At 37.1% G+C, this 27,801-nt stretch overlaps 1 protein-coding gene across 2 annotated transcripts; it reads right to left on the minus strand.

Annotated features, from left to right (window-relative positions):
- Window positions 1–27,657, minus strand: LOC110369719 (beta-1,3-glucosyltransferase). Of its 2 annotated transcripts, none has more exons than XM_064036355.1 (11): window positions 21,415–21,493; window positions 21,262–21,312; window positions 6,845–6,954; window positions 6,447–6,638; window positions 5,690–5,838; window positions 5,210–5,399; window positions 4,695–4,830; window positions 4,176–4,329; window positions 3,543–3,652; window positions 3,030–3,205; window positions 1–2,657 (listed from the first exon to the last, which is right to left on the minus strand). In XM_064036355.1, the coding sequence occupies exons 1-11, from the start codon at window positions 21,425–21,427 to the stop codon at window positions 2,502–2,504; spliced, it is 1,437 nt and encodes a 478-aa protein (XP_063892425.1). In that variant the 5' UTR covers window positions 21,428–21,493; the 3' UTR covers window positions 1–2,501. The 2 variants fall into 2 exon arrangements, with proteins under 2 accessions (XP_063892425.1, XP_063892426.1); XM_064036356.1 differs by lacking the exon at window positions 21,415–21,493 and adding an exon at window positions 27,530–27,657 and having other exon boundaries at window positions 2–2,657.
- Between the last annotated feature and the right edge of the window lie 144 nt (window positions 27,658–27,801).

Raw genomic sequence — 27,801 nt, forward strand, 5'->3', positions numbered from 1 at the left:
GATAAATGTTGTGACTTGTAAGAGTTAATAAATAAATGTTTCCAATTGAACAATATTTATAACATTTCATTTTTTTATAGTTATCAAGAGATTCAAAACTGTAAGATGAATTGAACTATTTCAGATCTAAAGTTAAACTCTAGTAAGGCTCAGACTCCAAAGCAGAGCGGATAAGTTTTTAAACAAATATTTTTTTATTTGTTTATTCAAACAGCTCGTCTCTTCTCATTCAGTAGTATTCCTAAGTGGAAAAATTCTATTGTTAAAAACTTCTCCACTCCGCTCCGCTTTGGTGGATTCTGAGCCTAATAGATAAAAAACATAGGCTTATGTTTAACTGATCACCAGAAATAGTAACAAATAGCAGACAAAAATAGTAAATGATCACCAAAATGAAACTCGCATTTTAATGTAAAATGATAACCAAAGTTTTAACACTTTGCTATCCTATTTAAGTGAAATTACTCCAAAATAAATCATGCGCAAGCCAAAAATAGTAAATGATCACCAAAATTAAACCACCATTTTAAAGTAAAATGATAACCAAAGTTTTTACATTCTGCTATCCTATTTAAGCAAAATGAGTCCAAATAAATCATTGTTATCCCAAAAGTAGTAAATGATCACCAAAAGTAGTGAATGATCATCAAAATTATACCAGCGTTTTAATATAAAATGATAATCCAAGTTTTTACATCTTGCTATCCTGTTTAAGTAAACTGACTCCAAAAAAATAAGTTCGGCCTGATACCATAAATGTAATAACATTATGGGGACCCTTTTCCTGCACTAGGGTGGAAAATTGTCTATTGCATGCCTCAAAACAGTGCGATAAGAGTGTGTTTTCGAGGGAGTGTATTGAGAAACACATTCTTCTTCTTCTTTCTCCTGCCCTGTTCCCAATTTTACTTGGGGTCGGCGCAATGTCATTTTCTTCCATTTTCCCCTGTCACTCGTCATACTGACACTCACGCATGCATTGCAAGCCGGACACATAACTTAATATGGCATCATAATACTTTATTTGATAATAAGCCTACATTTTATGGCAATCACTGTGACTTATTTAGGCAAAAAAATTAATTTGGTCGTCAAGAGTTGGTGATCATTTACTAAATTTGGTGGTCGAATACAATTTAAAGTGAAGTCGTGACTAAAATAGCTGGTACTATTACATTTTTAGACTTTATTTTTCTGGTGTTCAGTAGATTTTTCTGGTTGCAAAACTAAGGGTATCAAAGCATTTTATGGTGGTCATTATATTTGTTCCCAAAAACATATCCCGAATGAATAAGTAGTATAAATGAGAATAAAAAATTGTGATTTAAAAATAATATTGCAAACAAGTTTTAACATATAATTATACTAATTTGAGCCCAAACATGTTAATTAAACCTTACATATGTATTAACAATTAAATCCATTAAAACATATAGTAACAAGAGAGCAAAATATTATTATTTTAATAATTATATTTAACTACTAATAAATGCCACGAGTTAACGATTCGAGGTATGTGAAACAAGCGTCTAAAATTGTGATAATATTAATTAAAAAAACTTAATTTATATTAATAATAGCTAATGAAACTAATTGAACATTATTTTCGTATTTATAATAATGTGAATTTATTGTGATGTATTGTTTTTATGTTATTCTATATTTTACTAACATTATAAGACTGTAGTTTGTTTGATCGCGCTAATCTTGAGATTCATTCTGTCGTTGTTAGCCTCTGATATAAACCTAGTCTGGATTAAATTATGGAAGTGTTGAAAATGGCTAAAAATGGAATGACAAATAGAGCCTCTTTTGTCTTATTCTATTCTAAAATCATATCATAACTTTAGTATATAGTTTTTTTTTGTGTCAAGTATCGAATTTCTATTATCTATTCTATTGAGCATAAGAAACATCCCGAATAAAAAAAATATTTTTTGAGAAGGTTGGTTTGAAAAAAGCTTTTTGATTTGAAAATTCCTTATTCTCTTCACCTTTTAGTTTTCATAATGAATAAATGAAAATATGTTATGATATAAAGAAAGTTCAAGAATAAAGTACAATTTAGTAAAAATTAAACTAGGTAAGTACTAATTTTGATTTTCAGTATAAGTAGTTTTTCATTTTTGGCACTAATAATGCGTTGTAGTCAGTTTTGCGTTAATAAAAGCGAAATTATTAATAAAAAATACCTACTAACATGTAAAATAATTTGTCTTTTACATTGATTGCCTCTGAAAATATTGCCAAGATAATTCTTGAAGACTAGTTTCGTATCTTCGTTCAGCGACTTTTTGGCCACACCTGCCCACTCACGTCCGATAAATCGGAGACCGATTTATTGTAGGACAAAAATATACTCACAGCAATATTACAACGCACACATCCTACAAAGCCTGTCAGAAAATCCTATTCACAACGTACTACAAAAAATCGGTCGGATTTTCCGTCCTACAAAAAGTCTGAAGACGGTGGGCAGACTTACCAGTTACTCCTACTCTTCAGAGCTCATCTCTCCTCCTCGTCTTCTTGAGAGCCAGGTCATCATGTTGGAACCATGTGGAGTAGACCTTGACTGGTTCTGGTGAGGAGTGACGGTGGAAGGACACTGGTCGGTCGCGAGCTAAGACCTCGCGTGCGTAGTCTTGTGGGCGTGCCTGTAGAATATAGTTTTGTTTAAGAAATGTGCAGTGTTTAAAGGGCCTGGGAGTGGATGTTTATTATTCTAGTGTTATCTTGCTTTTCTAAAGCTAGTACTTCACATTCTCACTAATATTATAAATGCGAAAGTAACTCTATGTTATGTTAGGCCACTATTGAACCAATTTTTATGTGGCACTCAGATAGTGTCTAAACTTAAAGTAGCTTATGTCCTTTCTCAGGTTCTAGACTAGAAGGAGCAGACTATTATCAAAACAGACATTTATCCAGGTGCGGGAAGAAGAATGACGATCACACTCCAATTTTCCAATCTATAACAACCTAGGTTTCTCATCCCATTATATCACGCATAATGATCCTAATATTACCTGATGAAACAGCGGCGAGTGCGTCATGGTGAGGTTGAGGCGGTGGTGTGCGCAGGCGCCGAGCGTCATGTCGTCGGGCGCCCGCGCCGCGCCCGCGCCGCACGAGCAGCTCGACAGCTGCCGCGCTGCGCCCACGCTCAGCACTGTGCCGCCACCACCTGTTATGTAGTCGTAGCCTATGGGGAGGACCAATGTGTTATATTCATGGCCCAAGAGTCTTAGGGAAAAAGTCATAAGCCGCTTGTACACCGCCGCCGTCACCGGCATGACACCGATAACGAGATGACAGTGCCGATTTAGCTATACATACATTAACTGTGGTGGCGTTTCCACCGCAAGCCCATCCATCCGTCGGTATTAAACTCAACCCGAAAAAATCTAGTTCTCGGTGACGTGCCCGTGACGGCGGAGGTGTACAAATACCTTAGCCTTATAGAAGAAGAAAACCTTTCGAAATTAAAAAAAGATAACAGAAAGATAACTGTTGACTATTTAAAATCTCTTAACACGTACCTTTAGCAGCAGTTTCTTTCTTCCCATACCCATAGCCGTATCTTTCTCCGAGGACCGTGACGTCGTCACCGCCGCGGTAGCAGCTGAGCACCTCACATAGTCTTTGAACTCTAAAACAATATCTTATTAAATATGGGCTATTTGAACTGGCAGAGCCTCAAAATCTCAGAAACAAGAATAAAAGGACGCCATTATAATTACTTATACAGCATGCCTTTCAAAAAATTATTGGATCTTCTAATCGAAACATTCCAAGTTTTTGAAATCCATCTCGAATAAGTCTAATTCTTGGTAGTTAAAAGTCAAAGTTCAAAGTCCTTTTTTGTAGTTTTTTCGAAGATTCTAAAACTTTACCAGACGTGCAAAAAATGCATCACAAAAACGAATAATGCAATATCAATCAATATCAACCTTGTACCTATACTATATTTACTAATATTTATGAATCTGAAGATTTTGCTTGTTGAACGCACTAATCTCAGGAGTCCGATTTCATTATTTTTTTCAGTGTTAGATAGCCCATTTATCGGGAAAACTTATATGGTTATTTTTTTCCGGAATACGTGAAGAAGCTCCCTAGAGGAGTCGCAGGACCTCGGAAGAGCTAGTAGGAAGATAATCCACGCCACTTACCCAAGAATAGTGTCATCATCAGCCAAGAATATCCACTTGATATGCGGCATGTGTTGAATCCTCTTGAGCACCATGCGTAAGATGGCCATGGTTTTGGCGCAGTGACCTGTCTTGCTGTTTGGTATACCTGTGCTGATCGCTGGGAGCGTTGGGTCTACAATGAGGTTGGAGAGTCAATATTTTAAGTAAGTCCAGAAAGTGCAACGGGAGGTTCAGGTTGCTACAAGACCCTGAAGGATTATGGCTAGTCTGTGGTTATTTCAGACTGAATAAGAAATGATCTCATAGCTAAGGGGTAAGTCGGGTAAGCCATTAAATCAGTGCAGTGCAGACACTTTTATTTGCTGAGGTCACTACTAAGTGGTTGTAAAAATGTATATAAAATAGACGTATCAAGTAGACCTCACTAAACCACAAGTGGTGTTCAAAAACTTAACATTAATAAAATTCTCATATCACAGAGAACTCTCAAAGGCAAACATATTAAAAATATTGAAAGTACAATATAAAACCACTTACCATCTTTATCGCTAAAGAATTGCAAATGACTGACATGCCTCCCCCATGTCTTCTTGACAACCCTCGCTCTGGTCTGATGGAAACCAGTCCACGTCTTCACGGCGAAGAATATAGAGTCCTCAGGTATGGCACTGCCCTGCCGATAATGTGGCTTTTGAAAATAGCTGTTATGTCCCAGAACTTACATTATGTCACTAATAAATTAGTATTATTGTCTTATTTTGACAACTATTTTTCTTCGCTATAGCCTGTAGAGACTTCAGTACATTTTAATGACATTAGTAATTTTGGCAATGTTATGAAATTACCAGAAGAGATGAAATTAGGAGAAGGCTCAATCGCTCCACTTTTTGTAACTAGAATTGATTGAACACAAGTGTCTGTGTCCATCAACTACGCAAAAATTGCAGACATAAAAACTTAAAGAAAGAAAGAAATAAGACACATTAGTGAAAAACTTTTCTTCTTTCTCGGATCAAGATATTTCGAAGAAAAAACACTTTCAAAATACTCACACAAACACCAAACTGGCGTGGATACGTGGCACAATTATCACCAGATACTATACAGAAGCTGAGATCAGGCGTGAGCAAGGGTCCAGGGTCGCTGCCGCCACCATACACCAATTGTGCTAGTTCAAACGCTGGGTCTATTGAGAAATCCGCTTCTAATCGACGTTGGCCACTTTCGATTTGTTTTAGGAGGCTAAAAAGGATTCATATGATGTAAAGAGCAAATATGTAAAAGTGAATAAGGAATATTATTGTATGCTATTCCATATTTTCAGCGACAGTACACACCGCGTAATCTGCTCAAGTTAAACATAGGGATAACGTTGAGGGTTTAAGTTCAATTTCTATTTAAATTTCAAAACAACGTTATTTCCATATTTTTTTTAGGTTGGAGATCGTTCATGCCTTGTTGACGCAAGCCATGTAGCTTCAATGATCTGCAACAACTTTTTGGACATATAACAAAAATATAATTCCACTTACATTTCAATAAGTTCTATCCTCATGGCGAACCCGCTCGCGAAGTTCGGGTACGTGAACCCACCTTCCTCCTCCAATTCCTCGTAGAAAGTAAAGTGGTGGATAATAGTGGGCTCCTCATCGCTAAGCGGATAGCCTATCCACATTACATCCTGGTGAAAAATTGGGACTTTAGTGAACTTTCAGTCGATGAGTCCATAATTCGGAGCGAAAGCTTGCGTTGATTCACATGTAATAGAAAACTTCTAAATAAACGGTTAGTTATATGCTAAAAGTTCGAAATAATGAAATAATATTTAGTCCTCTTTTTAGATAATCAAAAAATATTGGATACGTATTTTTTCTTTTTTTAATTAAACATAAAATGACAAAGATAATACACTTCAAAAATTAGGAGTGGGCCTTTTACGTCACAGTGTCCTGAAAATTGTAGCAACTTGTGACGTCACACTCAACTTTAACACGCTATATCTTAACAAGTTCTGATCCAATTTAAAAAAGAAAAAATAATTATCGCTTAATTTTGGACAATCTACAAGACGGACTAATTATTATTTTTTAGGAAACTAGCCTATTGCATAACATATAATCGCTGATGATTCTTAAGTGTAGAGGTCACTGTTGTGTCTTTCAAATTTTTGTTAAAATTTAAGAGTTGGATTCTTAGAATTCCAACTCTTAAATTTTTTGAGTTACATGTACAATTCCTTATTATTCAGCAGATTTTTTTCATTGTCATAAGAATTCCCAGTTCTCTTACCTCCTGCTTATCAGCAGCCGCCAGAGCCTCAATGAGCTTATCAACCCTCACAGCCGTATGCGTCTCCACGAATAGCACCCATCTGACTTCAGTACGTTTGTATCGTGACGTGAGCGGCGCAAGTAGTGGTAGGATCGTCCACGCTCCGGCCACAGGGAAGTCTTCGTGTGTTATGTGAGTTTTTGGATAACGCTGAGAATATCACTGTTTTTAGTATGGATACTTTTAAGGAGTTGGACTATTGAGATAAAACATAGGAGGGTTAAACAAGGAGGATAATAATGAGAATAGTGATAAATACCCGGAGGAATGGTATAAAACAAGATCAAAGAAAATATAGAAGATTATACAAAGAAAATAGGGCCGAGATAGAGTTAAGGACAAGTAGGTATTCTTACATTTTCTAACTGCAGGACTTGATTTTCGATGTCCTGTTTGAGTCGCTTGGCGACGCTGGCGTGGTATGGTTCTGGTTGACTCACTATTGTGAACACCACATTTCTTGAATCTGCAACAAGTAATTAATATGCTGATAAATTTTAAAAAAGCTTTAGAGATCAATTTCGGGACAGAGATATCTCCAAATCTATCAACACGCTTTACATAAATGCATACCAAGTTACTCGTATATACCTCTAGTATATATCTTTAGTTAGCCCAAAATACACACATCCAAAAGAAACAAATTCACAGACAGACAAAACTAGCCTTTACCTACAATAACAAGCCATCAAAACATCATCATATTACAGGTCGATCACAACCGATAGCATTACCGTCAATGCCGTCAAATTATGACAAATAGCGTGGAAGCATTGACTAACAACCGTCGGAGCCCATCCATCATGTTCGAGGCATTAGGTTTCATTTGCAGGTAGATAGAGATATATGCTTTGTGGGTGTTCATGGCAGATTAATATGTGTAAGATAATATGCGTGTGGTATCATTGGCTAGGGCTATCTTTCGTGTTTGTGTTGAATGTTCCGAAATTGGAAAAGTTTGATACTGTTGCTTTGACTTGTGATAGTCTGGAGCTAGATAACATAAGGATTTGGTAATCGTTCTTTAAAAAAACTCTACTAATTTAAATAATTGGATATTACAAACACTATTTTGAGCATTTTAGTATTTTAATTTCTAACAATAAAAACAAAGGCTGAAACTTTTGAATTGAAAAACTCTTCCTTCTTTTTTAACATGATCAAAAACGAGCAAATCCCAACACCATTAGATCTATCTATTACATTCACATTCATCACTCACACAGCAAAATTCTTTAACAAAAATAAAATGAATTCCCAAAAACAGATCCATTACATTAACGCCTTCACTGACATTGAAAAGATTTCAGCTGTAAGTAAATGACACTGCACTTCAGGCTATGAATAATTCATGTTAGCGATAAGGCCGGTAAGTCACGGCCATCGAGAAACTTCCACCGTAGAGATTAACGTCTCCAGCCGGTGTTACATCATCTAGAACTTTCCATGTACTGGGAAATGCAAGTGCCAAGTGATTGGAGGTAAACGTGGCTTATGTGAGATGGTTTATACATAGTTTCGGAGTAAGCATTGTTGTTTTTCTTAGGCTTTTTTTTTGGGTGTCAAAAGGGGTGTTTTATAAAATGATGAATATTCCAAATTGATGTCCATTTGTATTTTTTTATTTCAAAAGTTATTTACTAGATCATGTTAGACATTAAACCAATCATTAGTGTGTTAATTTGCAACTCTTTAAAAGTTGACAGAGATTCCTTGAAGTATCACAAATTCAGAGGTCTGAGATAACACTCCTACCAAAAATCCACCCCTAAAACGCGACAAAACCACACAAACAGAAAGTGCGATCTTCAATATTTAATTTCGTCTTAAAACTCGCATCAATTCGCCGTAGAAAGTTGGGTTCTTAGTCAAATCGGAGTCAGAATCGATCAATTTGGATGGAGAATCATGAATAATGCAAATCCTGATCACCTGAGGTGCGACACATTAAAATCGCATTCAGGCTTTATGACATCCCCAGGCGAACGTAAGACGTATTACCTCTGAAACCGATAACGTAAGGGTTACGGAAAAATACGGTGAAATGGCGAGGGTTAACGATATGGAAGTGGTAAACGGGATGAATAAATCGTTCATTTTTGTTATTTGGAGTCGCAAGATATTTTTAAAGCCGTGTATGCTGATCAGCGGATATCAATATTCCATCTTATGGAGCCATAATTTTAACATTAACCCCGTACAAGTAATGCCAAATTCCTATAGAATAGCAAGATAGATTATTGACATCTACCGTGGGAGTGCCAATTAAGCGGAAAATTCAAGAGCTGGGACCAGAGGTAAAAAAAAACTTTCGAATACACCTAAGTAAACAATCTTTTCTAGCCAAAAATCCTTACTTTCGGGGTCTATATTTAGTCTTTTAAAAGGGAGCAGAGGCTTGTTTAAAGAAACTACTCGAGGCCCGTATTTCGTGGCGAAGCGTTGATGGCGTATGAATAATTTGAGCATCTGAAGTGGCGCGGCGACAAATAAGTCTGCTGCACTTCGGTTTTAAATAATACTGTAAATGTCCCGGCGAGGAAATTAATTGCTACTCAAATGAATGGCGGTTATTTTTGGAGTGTTGCAAGAAGACCGTTCTTGAGACAGTTTGAGATAATTTTCAGTCTCTCTTGGAAGTCGTTTAGTTTCATTTCTGCGAAAATTGTAATGCGATATTATGTTTAGGTAGAAGGTAATGATATTTAGGTTATTTCGCGGAAAGCTTTGATTAAGAAATAAGTAAGTTTTTAGTATAAGTTTAAAATATATACAATAATATTGCAAACAACATCCTTTTCCAAAAAGTCCTGAGGTAAACCACCGAGGAATCAACAGAACAGTTTACATTCCATAGAAATCCTTGGGTTTGAACAAGTCTTCCAAAATAGTAATGTAGTATCTAGCTGGAAATTGCTGAATTCCGGTAGTTCTACCCGTTTCCCTAAAGCCCTTGAGTCCTTCACTCAGCTGTCGAATATCCCACAAAACACACAATTAATTCTCAATTAGTACAATTCCTGAAAAGGCTGACCAATGCCGATTTAGTTTGTTTTGTATTTTGGTAGATTTATGAGGAAAGTATTCCGAGTAGCGCGGCGGTCACCGCCGGTGCCGGACGTGTGCGAGAGCAGGCTCTCCACAGTACCTGGCGTGTCCGCTGGAGGGCGCCACAGTGTCGTGCACAGTGTCGCACGGCGGCGAGCGCGGTCAGTAGCGCGGCGGTCACCGCCGGTGCCGGACGTGTGCGAGAGCAGGCTCTCCACAGTACCTGGCGTGTCCGCTGGAGGGCGCCACAGTGTCGAGCACGGCGGCGAGCGCCGTCAGTAGCCGGCGGCTACCGTCGGCGCCGGCGCTTGGGAACAACATCTCCCAAGCCGGATCGGAAATCCCCCGAAATTGTGTCTTGGCTAAATAGCAGACCACCACTGGTGGCAAGACACCGAGGCATCGCAGGAAGGCCTAGAGGCAGCGATAGGGATCGTGTTATCGTATGTCAAACTGCTGCATCTAACATCTCTCCGATCGTAGCGGTTCACCGTTCCATTGGATAAAGGGATGTTAGACGAGAGAGTGCTCTTGCGTTTGCGCGTATGTTTGAGCACTATAATATATCCTGCGCATCTGACTGCTTCCGTATAATGGACCCCGATTTGGCGAAGACTAGTGGCGATAGGTTGAGGTAGAGAGGTTCGGGCTGATGCAACCTGAGCTTTGTCTGAGACCTGCACACTAGCGGCTCTGGGGTGTGAGTACATGCCGTGGTCGTTTCTCTTTGAGCTGGGGACAGAGGGAATCCGGCAGCACCCAGAGCGACAAAGCAGCCCTTTAGGGGAGCACTGCTTTCCTTGCTCAGCCTGGGAGGGGCTAGAAAAGGTGCCCTAAAAATGCTCACCCCAAACACTCTTTGGATAGCAGTAACCACGGCTGCTTCCGCATCTTTTTATTCGTGGTCGACGCAATAGAAATAAACTTAAAACACCTTTACTGACTTTTGGTGCATGGAATGTTCGCACCCTTCTCGACCGGGAGACAAACGCCTGCCCAGAACGAAAACGGCCATAGTTGCTCGAGAACTCCGCCGCTACAACATTGATATAGCTGCTGTAAGCGAAACCCACCTTGCCGATGAGGGCGAGCTAGTCGAGCATGGCGGTGGCTACACTTTCTACTGGAAGGGCACTGCTGCAACAGAACCAAGAAGGTCGGGAGTTGGTTTTGTGATCAAGAATAATCTTGTGAAGACACTTCAAGAATGTCCAATCCACATCTCGGACCGTATAACCACATTGCGCCTTCACTTAGACGGTGACAATTTCCTTAATGTTATCAGTGTCTATGCACCGACGCTAGATAGTTCTGACGACATCAAGGATAAATTTTATGAAGAACTTACACAATGTCTCCATAAAATACCGAACAGAGAAAAGATTCTCTTGTTAGGGGACTTCAATGCTAGAGTTGGTCAAGATTATGAAGCGTGGCCTAAAGTTTTGGGTAGGCATGGGGTAGGCAACATCAACTCTAATGGCCAGTTGCTGCTTAGTTTATGTGCTCAATTCCAACTTGCAATCACAAACACCATGTTTCGCCTTGCTGCTAAGCACAAAACTACGTGGATGCACCCACGTTCTAAGCACTGGCACCTCATTGACTATGCCATCACGAGGCAGCGAGACATCTCTCAGGTCCTAGTCACTCGTGCTATGCGCGGTGCTCATTGCTGGACGGACCATAGACTAATTGTCACCAAACTGCGTCTTTGCCTTCGGCGACCATTCAGGGCTAGCAGGAAAAAGCCTCAGAACATAAACATTGAGAAACTCAAACATCCGGGACCCCGAAGCAAATACGCTGAAACGCTGGCATGTGATATACACTCTCATCAAAATACCGGTGATATTGATGCAGACTGGAACGCTTTATCGTCGTCCATTCTTGACGTAGCCATTAACACCATAGGGCTAAAAAATAAACGCAAGCAAGACTGGTTTGATGAGAACGACGGAGTTCTTTCTAAAGCTATTGCCAAACACCGAGAACTTCTCAAGCGCAGTAATAACAGCGCACTTATAAGAGAGAGTGACCGTGAGTTGCGTAAACTCACGAGACACACTAAAGATAAATGGTGGCAAGACAAGGCTCAATACATCCAGTCGCTTACTGATAGTAATCAGCTCGGTGATTTCTATAGCGAAATTCGCAATCTCCTGGGTACCACCAACTTCATAAAGGTACCACTGAAGTCGCTGGATGGTAAAAGTCTGCTGAAAAGCAAAAATGAAGTGTTAGATCGTTGGGCAGAACACTTCAATAATCTACTTAATGTAGATCGAACAGCCGATCTACACTACATAGACAGTTTGCCTCAACTTCAAATAGCAGAAGAATTGGATGATGCCTTGTCTAAACATGAGGTGCTTTGTGCCATCAAACAACAGCAAAATCAGCGTGCGGTTGGCCTAGACCTTATACCAGGTGAGCTTCTGAAGTACGGCGGCGAGGAACTGCATTCGCGCGTCTGGGAAATGTTTGTGCTTATGTGGGAGAAAGAACAAGTTCCTGAAACTTTTAAGTTATCACGCGTCAGGGCTCTCTATAAGAACAAAGGCGACCGGTCGGAATGTGGTTCTTACCGCGGTATTTCACTGCTCTCTGTCTCTGGAAAAGTCTTCGCCAGAGTACTTCTAAACCGCCTCAGGAACCTCTCTGAAAAGATTCTGCCGGAAACCCAATTTGGTTTCAGACCAGACAGAGGAACTTGTGAGGCAATATTCGCAGTCCGTCAACTCCAGGAAAAAAGTAGAGAGCAGGGACAGCACTTGTATCTCTGCTTTATTGATCTGGAAAAGCCTTTGACTGCGTCCTCGCGAGGCCCTCTGGAAGGTACTGAGAAAGTTGGGGTGTACAGAGAAGTTCATAAGACTCCTGCGACTCCTGCACGATGACATGCAATGTTGTGTAGCGGTTGAAGATGACCAATCGAGCTTCTTCTCCGTCACCTGTGGAGTAAAGCAAGGTTGTGTCCTGGCTCCCACATTGTTTGCATTATATTTCGCAGTTGTAGTCCGGGAAGTATTGAATTCTTCTCCTGAAGGAGTTCGTATTCGTTATCGGACTGACGGCAAACTTTTCAACCTGAATAGACTCAAGGCGACCACAAAGGTGTCCTATGCACATATACAGGACATTATGTATGCAGATGACCTCTGTTTCGTGGCTGAATCCCCTGAAGTCCTGCAACAGCTAGTCACGAACCTTCACAAGCAGTGCTGTACATTTGGTCTAAAAATCAGCATCAAAAAGACAGAAGTAATGTCTTCAGACAATCACGGACGTCAAGAACTGACCATTATGCTTGGTGAAGATGTCCTGAAGCAGGTCGATAAATTTCGATATTTGGGGAGCATTATAACATCAAAGTGCGACCTTGACGCCGAAATCAATAGCAGAATTGGTGCTGCAGCCGCTGCTTTCGGCAAATTCGACAAGAAGGTCTTCAGCTCCCATGACCTAAAGATATCCACAAAGGTTTCTGTGTATATGGCAGTTGTGTTGCCTTGTATACTCTACTCAGCGGAAACATGGACACCGTACCGACGCCACATCAAGCAACTAGACCGCTTCCACCTCAAATGTCTGCGCAAAATATTAAATATCCGTTGGTTTGATCGTGTGCGTAACACAGAAGTGTTGAGGAAAGCCAATGTAGGTGGCATTGAAGCATACCTCATGAGGAGACAGCTTCGTTGGTGCGGGCATGTACTGCGCATGCCGGATACTAGAGTGGCCAAGCGCATCCTCTACTCCGAGTTGCAGGAGGGCAAGCGGAAACGTGGCGGACAGCTGCTGCGATACAAGGATGTGCTGAAGCGTCACATGAAAAGCTGTTCCATTGACCCGTCTCAGTGGGAGAATCTGGCATCCAACCGCAGAGACTGGAGAAGCCGCGTTAAAGCAAAAGTCTTTGACTTTGAAGCACGCCGACTTTCTGAGTTGGATGCCAAACGAGATGAGTTGAAAGCTCGACCACCTGTAGCTATCAACTACAACTTTGTGGCTGGTACCCTGACATGTCCGCAGTGTGCGCGGACTTTCACGCACAAAATTGGATACTCCAGCCACATGAGAGCACACGCACGCCATTAGGGTCGAAGTGGTCGCCGTTGCCGAAATCGGCGTGGAAGATTATTATTCCGAATTAATTTATAAGGAATAGGAAAATAGATTTTCAAAAAACAAGTGATCATAACTTGATTAGTCGTCAGTTTAAATGATGGCCAAAAAACTGAATTTACCATGTAAAATTATACCTATAATAGCATAGGTATAACTTATTGGTACATATTGTTTCATTGTTTAAGACTGTAGCAACTTTAGAAATATTAATAGGCAGGTATTTTACTCTCGAATTAGAAGCATTTAGCAGTTTTAACAGTTACAAGTCTAAGCAGTTGTCATTTGAAAATTCTTCAATAGACTATTATCTATCTTTACCTTCACTCAGACCTCCCTCAACCACAGGTCTAACAAAGTCTCCACTACCACAGCCAACCCATTTAGTCTATTCATTACTTTTTCGCAACCCGGTGCAAATAGAACGGGGTTTATAAATAATTCGCGACCCGTCACGGCGAATGGACGGGATTCCATCGAAATCTATGGGGACTGCGACACTGGGAACTTGTTTATAGACTACTACAGCTCGATATAAATGTACATTTTCTATTATTGATACATTTTATGTTATAGTTTTGCTGTATTTTTTTGAACTGTCAAAATCCAGCCAGAAGCCGACGGATTTATAACGTAATGGAAAATGTTCATGTAAATTCAGTTTAATTGAAGATAAACGCTTCGTTAAAATAATAAATCGCCTGCTTTCGAAATAATAAATCGAATGCTTTTCATTGCAATAAGACCCCTTTGCTCTGATACAACAAAATATTTTCATTGTTTTTTTTATTTATTTATATTTTATAAGACTTAAAAATTAAAAATAACGATCATAAAAATTACTTAGCTAAACCTAAGCTTAATTTAAAATGTAAATAGGTTGAGAATAGGTTGTAAACACATTTTATGGGATTGTTGATGCAAGATGCAAAAACGTTCCTATTAATATCTATCACTTAACATACTGGGATCAGTGGGATACGTAATTAATTTATTCGCACTGAAAGTAATTACACACCCTTCGCTATTATGTTTCATTTTATTGTTACCAGTAATTACTTGAAAAGAGATGGATTTCTCTACGACAAAAACTTTTTTTATGTACTATTTAAAACAATAGAAGGAAAAATGGAATTCAAAATATATTATAGAAACACAGAAATCGTTAAAGGTCTTTTCAAAGTTAATTGGCATAAGATTTCAAATCTTTCAATCTATGCCCGGTATCTTTCTTCAAATTATTCCTTAGTTATCAATAGTCCAATATTTTTGCTTTTACTAATATTACAATTCTGGTCCTACTGTTACTACTCAATCATTTTGAGACGACTTAAAAGTATTTTGTCTATTTTTATAACGTAGATTTTACGATCATGCAATTCTTCTATAGGTAATTTGTTTTAATTTACAGAGATTAATTTCTAGGTGTCATCAAAGTCATTGGCATCATTTTGTCATCTTGGAAAGGAATCAGTAATTCACAGTTAACTAACAATATATTACATCATGTAATAAACACCTCATAACGAAAACTAATTGATCCATAAACCAGACGTATTCACTTACTATCTCCAAGAAGCCTGCAACCTGATATCGATATGGAAAACCCAAACACATCACCAAACGCGTGCTATACAGCGGGATTACTCGGAGTCGACAAAAAAATCTAATTTTTGTACGTTGCATTGACTGGTATGAGTACATTTGGTTGCGACATACTTACCTATATAACATGAGCATCAGGGAAGACATTAGGGTCTACAGACTTCTTTACTTCTTTTGCGGGTCCAATAATTGATTAAGTATAGTCGAGAACTTATACCTCATACACAGTACAGTATTTATATTACACTTAGTGCAATCGACGTAACGATACTTTATTCAATTTTCAAACATTTTCAAAGCTCCTAGGGTAACCACCTTTTTCTCGTAAAAACCCAAACCCATCACTAGTTCCATACAGGGTGTTGTCGCCACATCAATAATTCCGTATCACATCGCACGGATTCCAGCATCCAGGGGATTGAAGCCGAACTCGAATTTCTAAGGCCTCAGGCCCGGTTTCAATTTTACCCACGGAGTAAGGAAAAATGAGCGGAGATACCATAATGCAGGTAGGTCAGGCGCCTGCTGCTAGGTCAAAACGAACGATCAGTTACGAGTAAACTAGCGAGGCGTTCGGGTTCTTTGAGACATCTGTCAACGATTTTTGGTTTCAGAAAAAAATGGTCGGGTCCAAAGAAGGCGTATAAGGGCCAAGACAGTAACGTTCCTCGTCCTCCGCACGCCCGTATTTTGGCGCTCTACGTTCTTAGGAGATTTTCCGTTATGACACCTCCGCTAGTCATTTTGTTCTCCATGTTTTTACTGGTCCATTTATTTTAGACTACGTGTGTACAGGTTAATCTTCTAACGCGTGGTGACGTTATTTATCTTTCTTATCGGTACGTCTTTACGGGCTGTGTCAATATAGGCTTACAGTTTGAGATTGATTAGATAAAGATATCATGTTGTGAATAATTAGGGGTATATTAACGACTAGCCGTTTTACCCGCGTCCCGTGGGAGCTACTGCCCGCACCGTGATAAAATATAGCCTATATTACTCGCAGATAATATAGCTTTCTATTGGTGAAAGAATAATAGTAGTAGTAGTTTTTGAGTTTACCTCTTTATAATATTAGTATAGAAGTATAGATGATGTTCATAGGGACACATAATATTCTGTGTGATAAATTATATTGAACACCGTGCCATGACGATCACGTACAGACAAATATGAGCTTAAATACGACAAATAGGGAATCAGTGTATGTAGTTTGCATTTAAATGTCAATACAATGATTTAAAGAATAAATAATGAAACTGAACAAATAAATGGAGTATGGAAATGTTGTTGCAGCTGAAACAGTTTAAGATTGTTCTCGTGTCGCACTGCGTATATTTTTATTAAAAATATTACATACATGTACGCAACAAATATAGCTAAATGTATTCCTTATAATATATTCTGTTCACAAACTTAATTCCGTTGTAACATAAAAGATGTCACAAAAAAACTCATTTATAAACAACCAGTTTTTATGACAAAGTCACATGTTACAGAGAAAGTTGAAACTTCTAGAATTTTAAGCTTAAAGTAGACTTGAAATAAGTTCCAAGGATGAACTGAACACCTATACATATAGGTTTATATTTATAAAACAAGTGAAGAAATAAGAACTTATTTAGTTGCTCGTTTATTTATTACTAACAGTGTGTGTGTAAATGTTGTGAATTTATGATTGGATTAAAATATTGTACCTATATTATTTATTCTGTACAAGGCTTCTTTCTTTAGGACCAACTATTGTCACTATATAAGAGTACTTACATGATAAACAAACAAAGCAGTTTAGATAACAAATCTTTGCAAAACTAAATCCAAAAAGGGACCGCGTGAGATTCGATCTTGAAGAATCAGATGTTCTTTGATTCTTGTGAACTAATACGACAGGATAAGGCTTTGAAACAGACAATAAGATACAATCCAAAGTCAGTAGTATCAGTATAGTCAGTAGTATCAGTTACAATAGTAATATTTGCATAGTTAGCTCTAACTATTCATCTCTAAATGAATCGATTTGACACAAATCATATTACACTATCACATTTTACATAAAAAACACACTGTCACACTACTATTATACCCATTTTAAACATGATAGTTTGATTATTCAGGAAAAAACTACTGGAGAGATGAAATAGATACACTTCAGAGTAATTATTAAATCGCATCAAATACACAAACGCCTTAAATATCTTAACCGAATTTGTCATTCTGTATCATTCTTATGTTACTTTAATCATTAATCCTATTAAACATAATTTATGATGACATCATGGTCTATCTTACACCTTCCACATCATGGATTTAAACAAATTGAAACATATAACTTCCTAATATGATTTTTGGGAAGACTGTTAAAGTAGAGACTTGTATGTAGGCATCAAACAGCTAACATTTATCAAACCCAAGCTTTGAATCAATTAAACTAAAACTAGTATGCCAATACTAATCCATTACCGTAATATAATCGAACACTACAATTAATATCCAGCTCATTGGATCGTTATCCAATTAGAGCGCTCGTGATTGGTCAAAATCAAATGGTTTTGAATGACGTACGGCCGGCAATGTGGCTAATTGGTTGAATTGTCATCGGCGCGGGATTGCTGTCTATTCAGTTTGTGGGATGTTCACTTGTTTCTGTTTTAGCGTAATTGTGGGTCCCATTTATTTTTCGATTAGCTTTTCGACACAGTTCCAATCGCAACCTTAGGTAAAGGGTTAAAGCTCCCGCAGCTAGGGAAAAAGTAGCCTATATTCTTTCTCAAGCTATAAAAAGATGATCTAAATGCCTTAGAAACATAGGCTACTTTGGTATCTGGATACCTGAAGTGGTTTTCCCGAGATCTTGGTAAACCACAGGGAACAGCTTGCATAATATTTCAGGGTGTACTTGAGTATATCAAAACAATTTACTCGCATCAAAATTCCGAAAAACAAATAACTACACTCGACGCTAAGTGCTAACAACTTAAAGCGATTTAAATTATTAGTTTACAAGCAGCACCGAACAATTTGTGATCGTTAGGAAAAACACCCTGTAATTTCAACCCCTTTAAACTATTATTACTGCTAAACAATGCATAAACTAACTTCGGTAGTCTAGTTTCAGGTTTGTATCTGAAAATCGATATTAGATTAATTTAGTTTATGCGATACTTCATGTTTGAAAATATGTGAGCCAAAAATCCTTTCGTGTTATGAGTTGAAAAATTATGGCTCAGCTTAACTCGTTGGGTCAGTTTTCATAGAATTGAAGATAAACGGAGACATCATAATTATGGCTTGAATTTTATTTATGGGATCTACGGCCTTAAAGAAAGCTGACCTATGAAAATACATACATAACACCAATTCATTTTCATACAGTCTATAGTCTAGAAAACTTTCCTACCATTTACGAAAACCACGCTATTCGACGCACGATACCGAATTGAAACTTTTAAGTAAACCAAAAAGAAAAACTCAACTAAACCGATTAAAGCCTCTTTGTAAATTTAATAACATGGAATGTGGCGTCACAATAGCCGGTCTGAACAAACTCTTTACTTGAGAACTTTACTACAATCTTGGTTTAAGCCGGTATTTAAGTGTTCCCAGTCTGTCCGACTTTAAGTATAAAGAATAAGTAGTAGCCAAGAATCTCGAATTTATGAAGCTTGTTTTAGTCGTCTTAAGTTTTATTGGGACAATGGATAAGAAAGAATGATTGCTATTTTATCATCTTAAGATACAAATTGTAGTTAAGACAAAGATTATTTTATTTTTAACCGCCCGCGCCTACGCAAAAACGATGGGGTGTTCTTTAACCAGATTTGGAAAAATATCCGTTATTGACTGACAATAAAGGAGCACTGAGGTATGAGCAGATTTAGGTTTTGGTCGTAAAAGCAATTCCATATAATCCAATCAGAGTGTCAATTGTGCAAGAATAGATAACGGGCAGTTAAGGCCATACAAAAGATGATATGTACATAGATCATGCGCCTTTCGGATACACAGCCAAAATGCAGAAACCGTGGCTATTTCCTTTCCATACAAAAATAGGGATGTTTTAAATCCTCTTCCAACTAACGCCTCTCACGCCGAGTCTCAAAAATAAAGAGTTACGGACGAACAAGAGTTACCATAACTTAGAGCTTACTTATCTAAGTATACGGCCGCTAAATTATTCAGCATACCCTCACTTCGGCTTAAAACTTCGCCACTGTCCTCGAGACGGTGTGAAGACGCTCCAGTTTTGGACATCACACGTTTTATGATAGGGGTACAGTTTTATTTTTATTTTGTAGAAGATATTTTTCCCTGTACGTGGCCGAATAGAGGTTTTATTATACCTAGTCGCCATTGCGGAAGCTGTCACTCTGTTGAAATTGACGCTTTGTTCAAAATGGCGCCCAACATAACCTATATGATCAAGATTTTTGTGACACGTTATTTTTAGTATCGATGGTTTTCACTACAGGTCAAACAATTTAGCAAGTTATCCCAATTTAAAGTTTAAAGAATTTGGTCGCAACCACAGATTTCAATCAAATATTCAGACCCAACAAATAGCAGAACTTAAGAAACTCCCAAACCAGGAGTTGCCCTACTGAACAGTATATTCAATTAAAGTGTAAAGTTTCGCTTGGGGAACTAACAAACTTAACACCATTAATAAGTCCTTCAATCAATCAGAGAAGTTTAATAAATAATTATGTACTAATGATGAGGCCGAAACAAACTTAAAATTCAAGCCGTGTGTTGCCTGACGAGGGATTGGAGACAAATTACATTATTCAAGGATGTGAACACATAACTGTGTGTTAATGGATTATTTTGATTAGGTCTCTCTGTGGAATTCTGATGATGGCAGATTTTATTTGTATCTAACTAGTTCTTAGACTGGTTTTTGTTTTGTTTTATGAGTAGCGGAATTTTAGACGAAAATATTTAAAGCAGCTGCATTTTTTTACCTCAAAAAGAGAGAAATATTATGTATGGAAACATGTAATTCCAATACTATTAAATCGTATATTAGAACTTCATGGTTTGCTATGGAAGCCATATCATTTGCATCAATCAAAAATCAGGACCATTTTTGTCTGCATGTTTTTGTCAAGTTTTTCAATCTTACTTGAAGCATCAAAAGAATAGGCATCTAATTTCCAAATACAGTTATACAGGTCGAAATAAATTAAAACTACTCACAATCACAGTTTCAAATCGAAACATCACAAGCAATTACGTCCACTTAGTTCAAAAACGTCTTATTAATAATAATAAATCTTTGAACTTTAGAAACCTGGGCGAGCTCTATCAAAGGTAAAAGGAAATATTTATTGAAACGTAAAAATCTCGTGATAAATTCGATATCAAAGTGAGATTTATTCGGGTGGTGCTTCAGAATCAATCGGGCGCGATTAATCGTGTGGAAATAAGTCAGACGGTTGGGTAGGTTCGACGGTGTATGCAAGATGTTAGGCACTCTTGCCCTCTGACGTGTCTTTTTTTTTAATCTTTGGCATTTTATTTTTAAGTGAACATCAGCTGGTGAAGTAAGAAGTATTCAGCTTACATATAGGATATTCTGTGTAGCAGTTATTTTTATCATTTCCAAAGAAGGGCAAGGTATCTGTTCAACCTATAGAAATGCGGAATCCAAGAACAAAAAAGACGCGCATATCATACACGAAATTAAAAAAAAGAAACATTTTAAAAGTTAAGAGGCTGCTACCCCGTCGTCTCCTAGGTTTACTGACATAAGTAGCAGATTATGAATAAAAATGGGCACACTGGTTTTTAATTAAATAAACATTAAAAAATATTACTTTTTTATTTTTGATTTTGTTGTGAGCGAATATATTATTTGAAGTAATTAGAAAACTTTTTTTTACGTATAATTATGATAATTATGTTTTGTAACACACACGCGTGCTGTTATCAATTTTAATGCAATACTTTTACGCATTTAATTCTTGTGAGTAAAATAATAAAAAAAACTTACCAAAACTTTGAATACATTCTATGAAAGCGAGAATTAGCACCAACGTTACAACTGAAACAATTACATAAAATATGTTATTTTTATTTTCTACAAAACAAAAAAAAAACATTTAAAAGACAATAATTGCTATATACAAAGAAAACGCGTCCGTACCTCTCGCGTACATTTTGGCGGGAAACTTGACAGCGAAGGGCGTGCACCACCCCCGCTATCCGGAAAGGTACTGAGGAACGTCTCAACGTCAGGCCAAAACGTACGGCGAAACATTTTTACGATCTTTACAATATCGTCAAGGCATCATCAACATACAGCATATTAGAATGATATAACGTATAAGGAGTACCTATTTAGCATGATTGGAATATGAAACAGGATTTTTTTTGTCAGGCTTTTATGCATTTTGCTGCGTAATTTTACTGCCTAAGTTAATACCAATTTATGATTTATTTAAAAGTATTATCTATTTGGATCGCAGAATAATTTTTAACTCTCTAAGATGGTCTTAAAATTACATCGACTAAGTAAACTCAATTAAAATCGTAACTACTCTTTTGTTCTCTTTGCGGTTTAGTTGCAAGCTTGAGGTTGCGGATTCAATTTGCAATCCAGACGCTGTTTATAATTAAGTTTCGCGTCACAAAATATCACTTACCCTGTTTTGGGACACTAGAGTATTCAGATTATTTAGAAACTAGGTAAGTAATGCTGCCTTTAACGTAACAGTAATTAAAACAATAAAATTGTTTCAGAGGAAAATTGGACAGACTGGAGTGTGTACCTATTTGTATTATGAATTCCCGAAATGACTGGTGAACGAAATCCTAACCTTCATTTGTTACCTAAAAGCTTCGAGTCCGACTACTAGCAAACCCCAAAATAATTTTCAAAAAAGCCAGGCAGACTATGCAAAAAAAAAACGCCTAAACCTATTTCATTAAAATCCCAAACATTTCGCACAGCAAACAATCCAGCCATTCGTATCGAAAAAAACTTCAATTCATCTGTCGAGTAGTACAAAATCAATCACATTGATTGGCCTATTCACAATTTCCCTCTTGTTTCTATACAAATTGTGGTTTTTCACTCCGTACTCGAGTGAACTAAACACGGAGATCAAAAAGACTAGCGGAGGTGCCATAATGGAAAATCGCCTAAGAAAGTAGCGCGCCAAAATTCGGGTGAACAGGGGATGTGGAACATTACTGTCATACGCCTTCTTTGGACCCAACGATTTTTGTAATAGTAAAAATCGTAGACAGATGTCTCAAAGAACCCGATCACCTTATTAGTTCAAGCGTAACTGATCGTTTTGGTCATACCCACCGCTTTGACCCAGAAGAGGGCCTATCTGCAATCTGCAATATGGCATCTCCGTTTATCTTTCCTTACTCCGTGGTACCAGACAATCGCAATGGGCACTCTATCCTAGTAATTAGGAGTACGGTAGAATGCAAGTGGGTATTCACAGAATTTTAATATTTTGCTGTTCCCGTTTTTTGCAATTTGCTAATCATATTGTGTTTGTAAACTGCAGTTGGCTGTGAGGTTTGAGAAAATATTTTCTGTTCTGGTAAAATATGTGCACAAACGTTTGTACCTATTTTTTTATTATCATATAATTATTTTTATTATATGCTATGATACAATACACGACACAGTTAATTAATATCAAAGTTCATAAAAAACAAATTTCCAACCTATGCATTAATTTGCGCTCAAAATAACCACCACCTTTACTATTTTTTCCAAAAGCTAAGATTTTCTTTACTGTCTTTAAAGTTTTTTCTAAAAAAAGATTAAACAGAGTTGTAGTAAAATCCCTGTTAGATATAAAACAATCCCTGTAGAATAACACAAGAAGATAATATTATTCAATAAAATAGCAAAGTTATGGCGTTGTGCAGTAGTGGACGGCAATATATTTGTATCTTTACAGTTTTCTTTATCTTTCTGAATAAGTAAGCGTACTCCAGCGAATGAACTGAACAGGCTAACAGACTCATAATATATTTATCGGATATCCACACTATTATATGGCCGCCTACATAACTGTGTTTCGGAGAGCACGTAAAACTGTAGGTCCCAGCTGTCATCGTACATCTTTGGCAGTCGTTAAGTAGTCAGAAACCAGTAAGTCTGACAAGGAGTCTTGCCAGGGGGTATTGGATTGTCCGGGTAACTGGGTTGAGGAATCAGACAGGTAGTTACTCTTCGTAATACGCTAGCACTCAGCTGCATCCATGACTCCCCCAAAATACTCTCATGTAAGAGTTAGTAAGATTAGATTTCACCATCTTTTCTTACTCCGTGTTTGGACCGCTCTCCTCCCCCTAAGATACCTAACGTAATTTGTGGACGATCCCTATATGCAACTAAGCTCCAAAATTTAAAATATCATAAACTGAACCCAACAGCTTTGGGGTACCACAGAAAATCTCTGAAACGTTTCAAGATACACGTCTGCACAGTAAAATAAAATAAAGTTAATTTAGAAAACGTTATATTTTATGAGACGGCTCGTAACTGGCCCGAGGTTTTAAGTTTGGAGTTCATGCTCTCGTGTTCTAAGATGATGTAAATTGGATAAGAAACACGCTAATTTATTTTTCATCAGATTAGTTATCAAATATTATCTAAAATAAAATAAGTAGATATTATTTAAAATATTTGTTCTCAGAATTTAATTGATACTCGTAGACCCGTAGGTCTGACCAAAATCCCGTGTTCATGTCGATAATCAACTATTGTAATACAATAGAATCAAATACCTATAGTTCAACAACGAGGTGAGGTCAGATAAAGTATTTTTTTTTTTTAGTTTTAGTATTTGAATAACTGGTGATTCTCAGCTGTAAATGAACTTTTTTGAATTTTCCTGCAATTAAAAAAACCAAGGGGGAGGCCTAAGAAACGTTGGAGCGACTGCATTGAAGAAGACCTTAGAAAGATGGGTAAGTTTACCAACTGGAAAAGAACAGCCAAGCTTCGTGATAACTGGAGGATGATTGTAGAGGAGGCCAAGACCCGCAAAGGGTTGTAGAGCCAACGGAAATGAAAAAAAAATGAAATGATATTAAAATCTGAGCTTTTGTGACCAAATAAGTAAAAAAAACCTTCATATCTTATCCAGTTTTAACATATTCTTGGACACGTCGTCCAAGCCACATAATCGTTGACAGGTCCATCGGCACGATTGCACGGACCTCAAGAGGGACAAAGTTCCCCCACGTACCTACTGCGTGAAAATGGTATTTTAAATATTTCAGGTCCTCCCTTCAGTAGAGTGTTCCCTCAACTTATTATTTAATAGCTCAACGTCAACGTGCAAGACGTTTTTACATTGTGATATTTTTGAACACAGTGCAGTCAGTGAGTAATATTCATAGTTGGTAGGTATTAGTTTTCAATTCTGAAAAATATTTTGGGAGATAAAAACGTAACCAACATGTGCAGACCCCTGTACCTATAGGATTGTAGGGGGAATAATACTACTCGCACATTTAAAAACTACAGATTGTTTCGAATATAACCAAAAACCACAATTTCATTACCATATATCTGAAATTAGCACCTACTTAATTTAAGCGCTGTCATTTCAGCACTCAAAACGACGTGTCCTACTTTATATTCCACTACAAAGAATATCCTTTAACAGACTGCAGCTGAAAATGCATGAAACAGTTACTATTTAAAACTGCAAACGGACTACAATTACCAACCATTGTGTCCGCACAAACCGGCCGTCATCAAATTATGAACATAACCGTGATTGGACGATTGTGTTTCAGAATACTGAAATACGGTTCGAAAAATTCATAGTAATAAACCATAATTTTAATGAAATTTCGGAATTTGCGTTTTCATAAATATTATAGTTTTTGTTGCGATTAATAGAGATGTGAATACCAAGGGGTATTGGGTTGCCCAGGTAACTGGGTTGAGAAGGTCAGATAGGCAGTCGCTCCTTGTAAAACCCTGGTACTCAGCTGCATCCGGTTAGACTGGAAGCCGACCCCAACATAGTTGGGAAAAGGCTAGGCAGATGATGATAATAGAGATGTGAATAGGGTTTTTTGTTAGTAGGTGCCTACTGAAAGATGAAGACTCTTTAGTGTCTGCTTTCTTAATCCAGGAGCAAGAATTACAAGCATATTGTGTTACAATGTATGGCTTAGAAAACAAGTTAGGAAACATTGAATTTTTCTATAGTAATATAAGATATAAAAGAATAATAAATAAGAATAAAACAACTGTCTGGCTGGCCGACAACATATTTGTACGTTTTCCGTAAAACAACTAAAAATACATAGTAGGTAACAAGAAATAAAAGATAAACCAAACAAATTATTATTATGTCATGATCACGTAATATTTAAATAAATAAATAAAACCGTAATATTTAAATAAATAAATTTTTCACCTAATATTTAAATAAATAAATTTTTCGAGCCTTCCCCCGAACCACATTGTTGGGACCAAAATTTTAAAACCTTGTCCGAAAAAATGGGTCTCTTAAAACACTCTGCTACATTGCAACCGTTAATAGGTTCTTACAACAAAATATTCCCGCAAAAAATAATTTTCACTGTTTTCTTTTTGAAAAAAAAAACAAGTTTGTAGGTACAAAAGCGGTGTAGTTACGCGATACGCGCAGACTCTCAATAGTGCTCGAGTTAATAGCTTACGTGCATATTGCATCGGGCCCATTCCGTGATTGGCTTTTTAAGTGTCTCCTAGCTTTGCATGCTTTTTTTTAGCTAAGCCAGACAATGGTATTGGGTATTAGGATTGTTTTCGTTTTGTAACTCTCTCTGTTTTATTTTCTGAGAAAATGTACCTATTCGATTTTCTACAAACACTTATAACTGTGTTTTTATTAGGTTTCGCCAGTGGTTTTACCGGCATCATGACGCAACTACTCCGCGCACTCGGATAAAAGTAATCTATAATGATATCCTGATGTATAAGCTATATTATTGTCAAGTTTCTTGTATGAGAGTAAGCCATTGATCAAAATCCATTCATCAGCCTGCAGCTAAATAAGTAACAAATATACACACACACAGACACACGTACTCATTCTGTTTTATCTGAAATACTAGGTGTTTCTTATGGCTTTACTTACAGCTAGACTACAAACTACGGGGACTACGTATAAGTACTTCACTAGGGTTTTCACATTTTACTGTGAAATGAAAAAAAATGATTACATTAAATTCCCCAGACATATCATTTTGAAAATCTGGTATTCTGTCATGATAAAACAATCCTAGAATAATTCGAAATGTACACCTAGCTAGACTAATGTGAAAAATATCTGGCAGACCATTCTAGCCACAAAGGCAGATTACCTACAAGAATGAACCTATTTATAAACTTTAATGACAACCAATTCAATTGTTTTAACACTTCTTTAGTAATATCATAAAAGGCATATTTTTTATCTGTTTGCTTGTATCTTAATCGCTCCGAAACTACTAAACCAACTTAAAAAAAACTCTTGTCTCATTGTCAGGTAGCTACACTATCTACAGAGTAACACAGACTATATTTTGTCCAGGTATCGGAAGAAGTTCACCTGGGATACAGGTGAAACCACGAGAAACAGTGAATCTTTTACCTATAAACAAACAGTAACATTTTTTTTTCCATTCATTCAATGCTAATATAAATTTTGCAAATATTTCCTTAGTTCTTTATTTTCCTGTTAACCTGATAGTTGGCTCTAAGTGAATTAAAAAATATATATATTGTGTTGGAGCTGTTGATTAGTGGATATTAATTTTAAATAATGTTTTGAATGTCCTTTTTTGATGGTGGTTATAGTCAGTTTGATAAAAAATCTGAAAGAAATATTTTTCTGAAAGTTATATGGAAATCATTATTTATAGATATACAGTTGTCTATTTTTTTCACCTGAATTGTCCCAACGCTGGGGAAAAGCCTCCCATACAGCAGTTACACACTTTTAACTTCAAATCCGTTTGTTAGTGAGAATATACCGTTCTAGCATGTTTTTTTGGAATAAAAAAAGTTGCCAAAAACTTTTTCTAACCTAGACAATCAATCAAAAGTTAGGCTATCTATAAAAGTATTTATAACTGTAACAAGTACCAACTTTTATAAACGTTATTGTGCTTAATAATTATTACTACATTCAACTACTTGAACATAAAATGTAACTATTGATAAATAATGGTAAAATGAAGAAAATTTGCACGTTCTTACTTTCCAACGTTATTTAAATACAAATTAAAAGTGTACTTACCTAAGGCCATTATTGCGGTAAAACCCCTTCACATCGGCAACCGGAGGTTAATTTTCATGAACACTGCACCTTTGAATTGTTTTGTTTTCAAAATATTGTGTTGTGTGAATGAATGAATCGTATTTCAATCAACATACTATTTCTACGCATTCCATAGCCTATTTTTGATTTGAAAAGCTTGTTGTTTGACATTGAAAAGAAGAACATAGGATGATAGAGTCTTAGCTGATGCCAAAAAGAGATGGCAGTTATAAAATGCTTAAGACTGCTAT

Source organism: Helicoverpa armigera, chromosome 9 (genome assembly GCF_030705265.1).
Source record: "Helicoverpa armigera isolate CAAS_96S chromosome 9, ASM3070526v1, whole genome shotgun sequence".
Lineage (NCBI taxonomy): Eukaryota > Metazoa > Arthropoda > Insecta > Lepidoptera > Noctuidae > Helicoverpa > Helicoverpa armigera.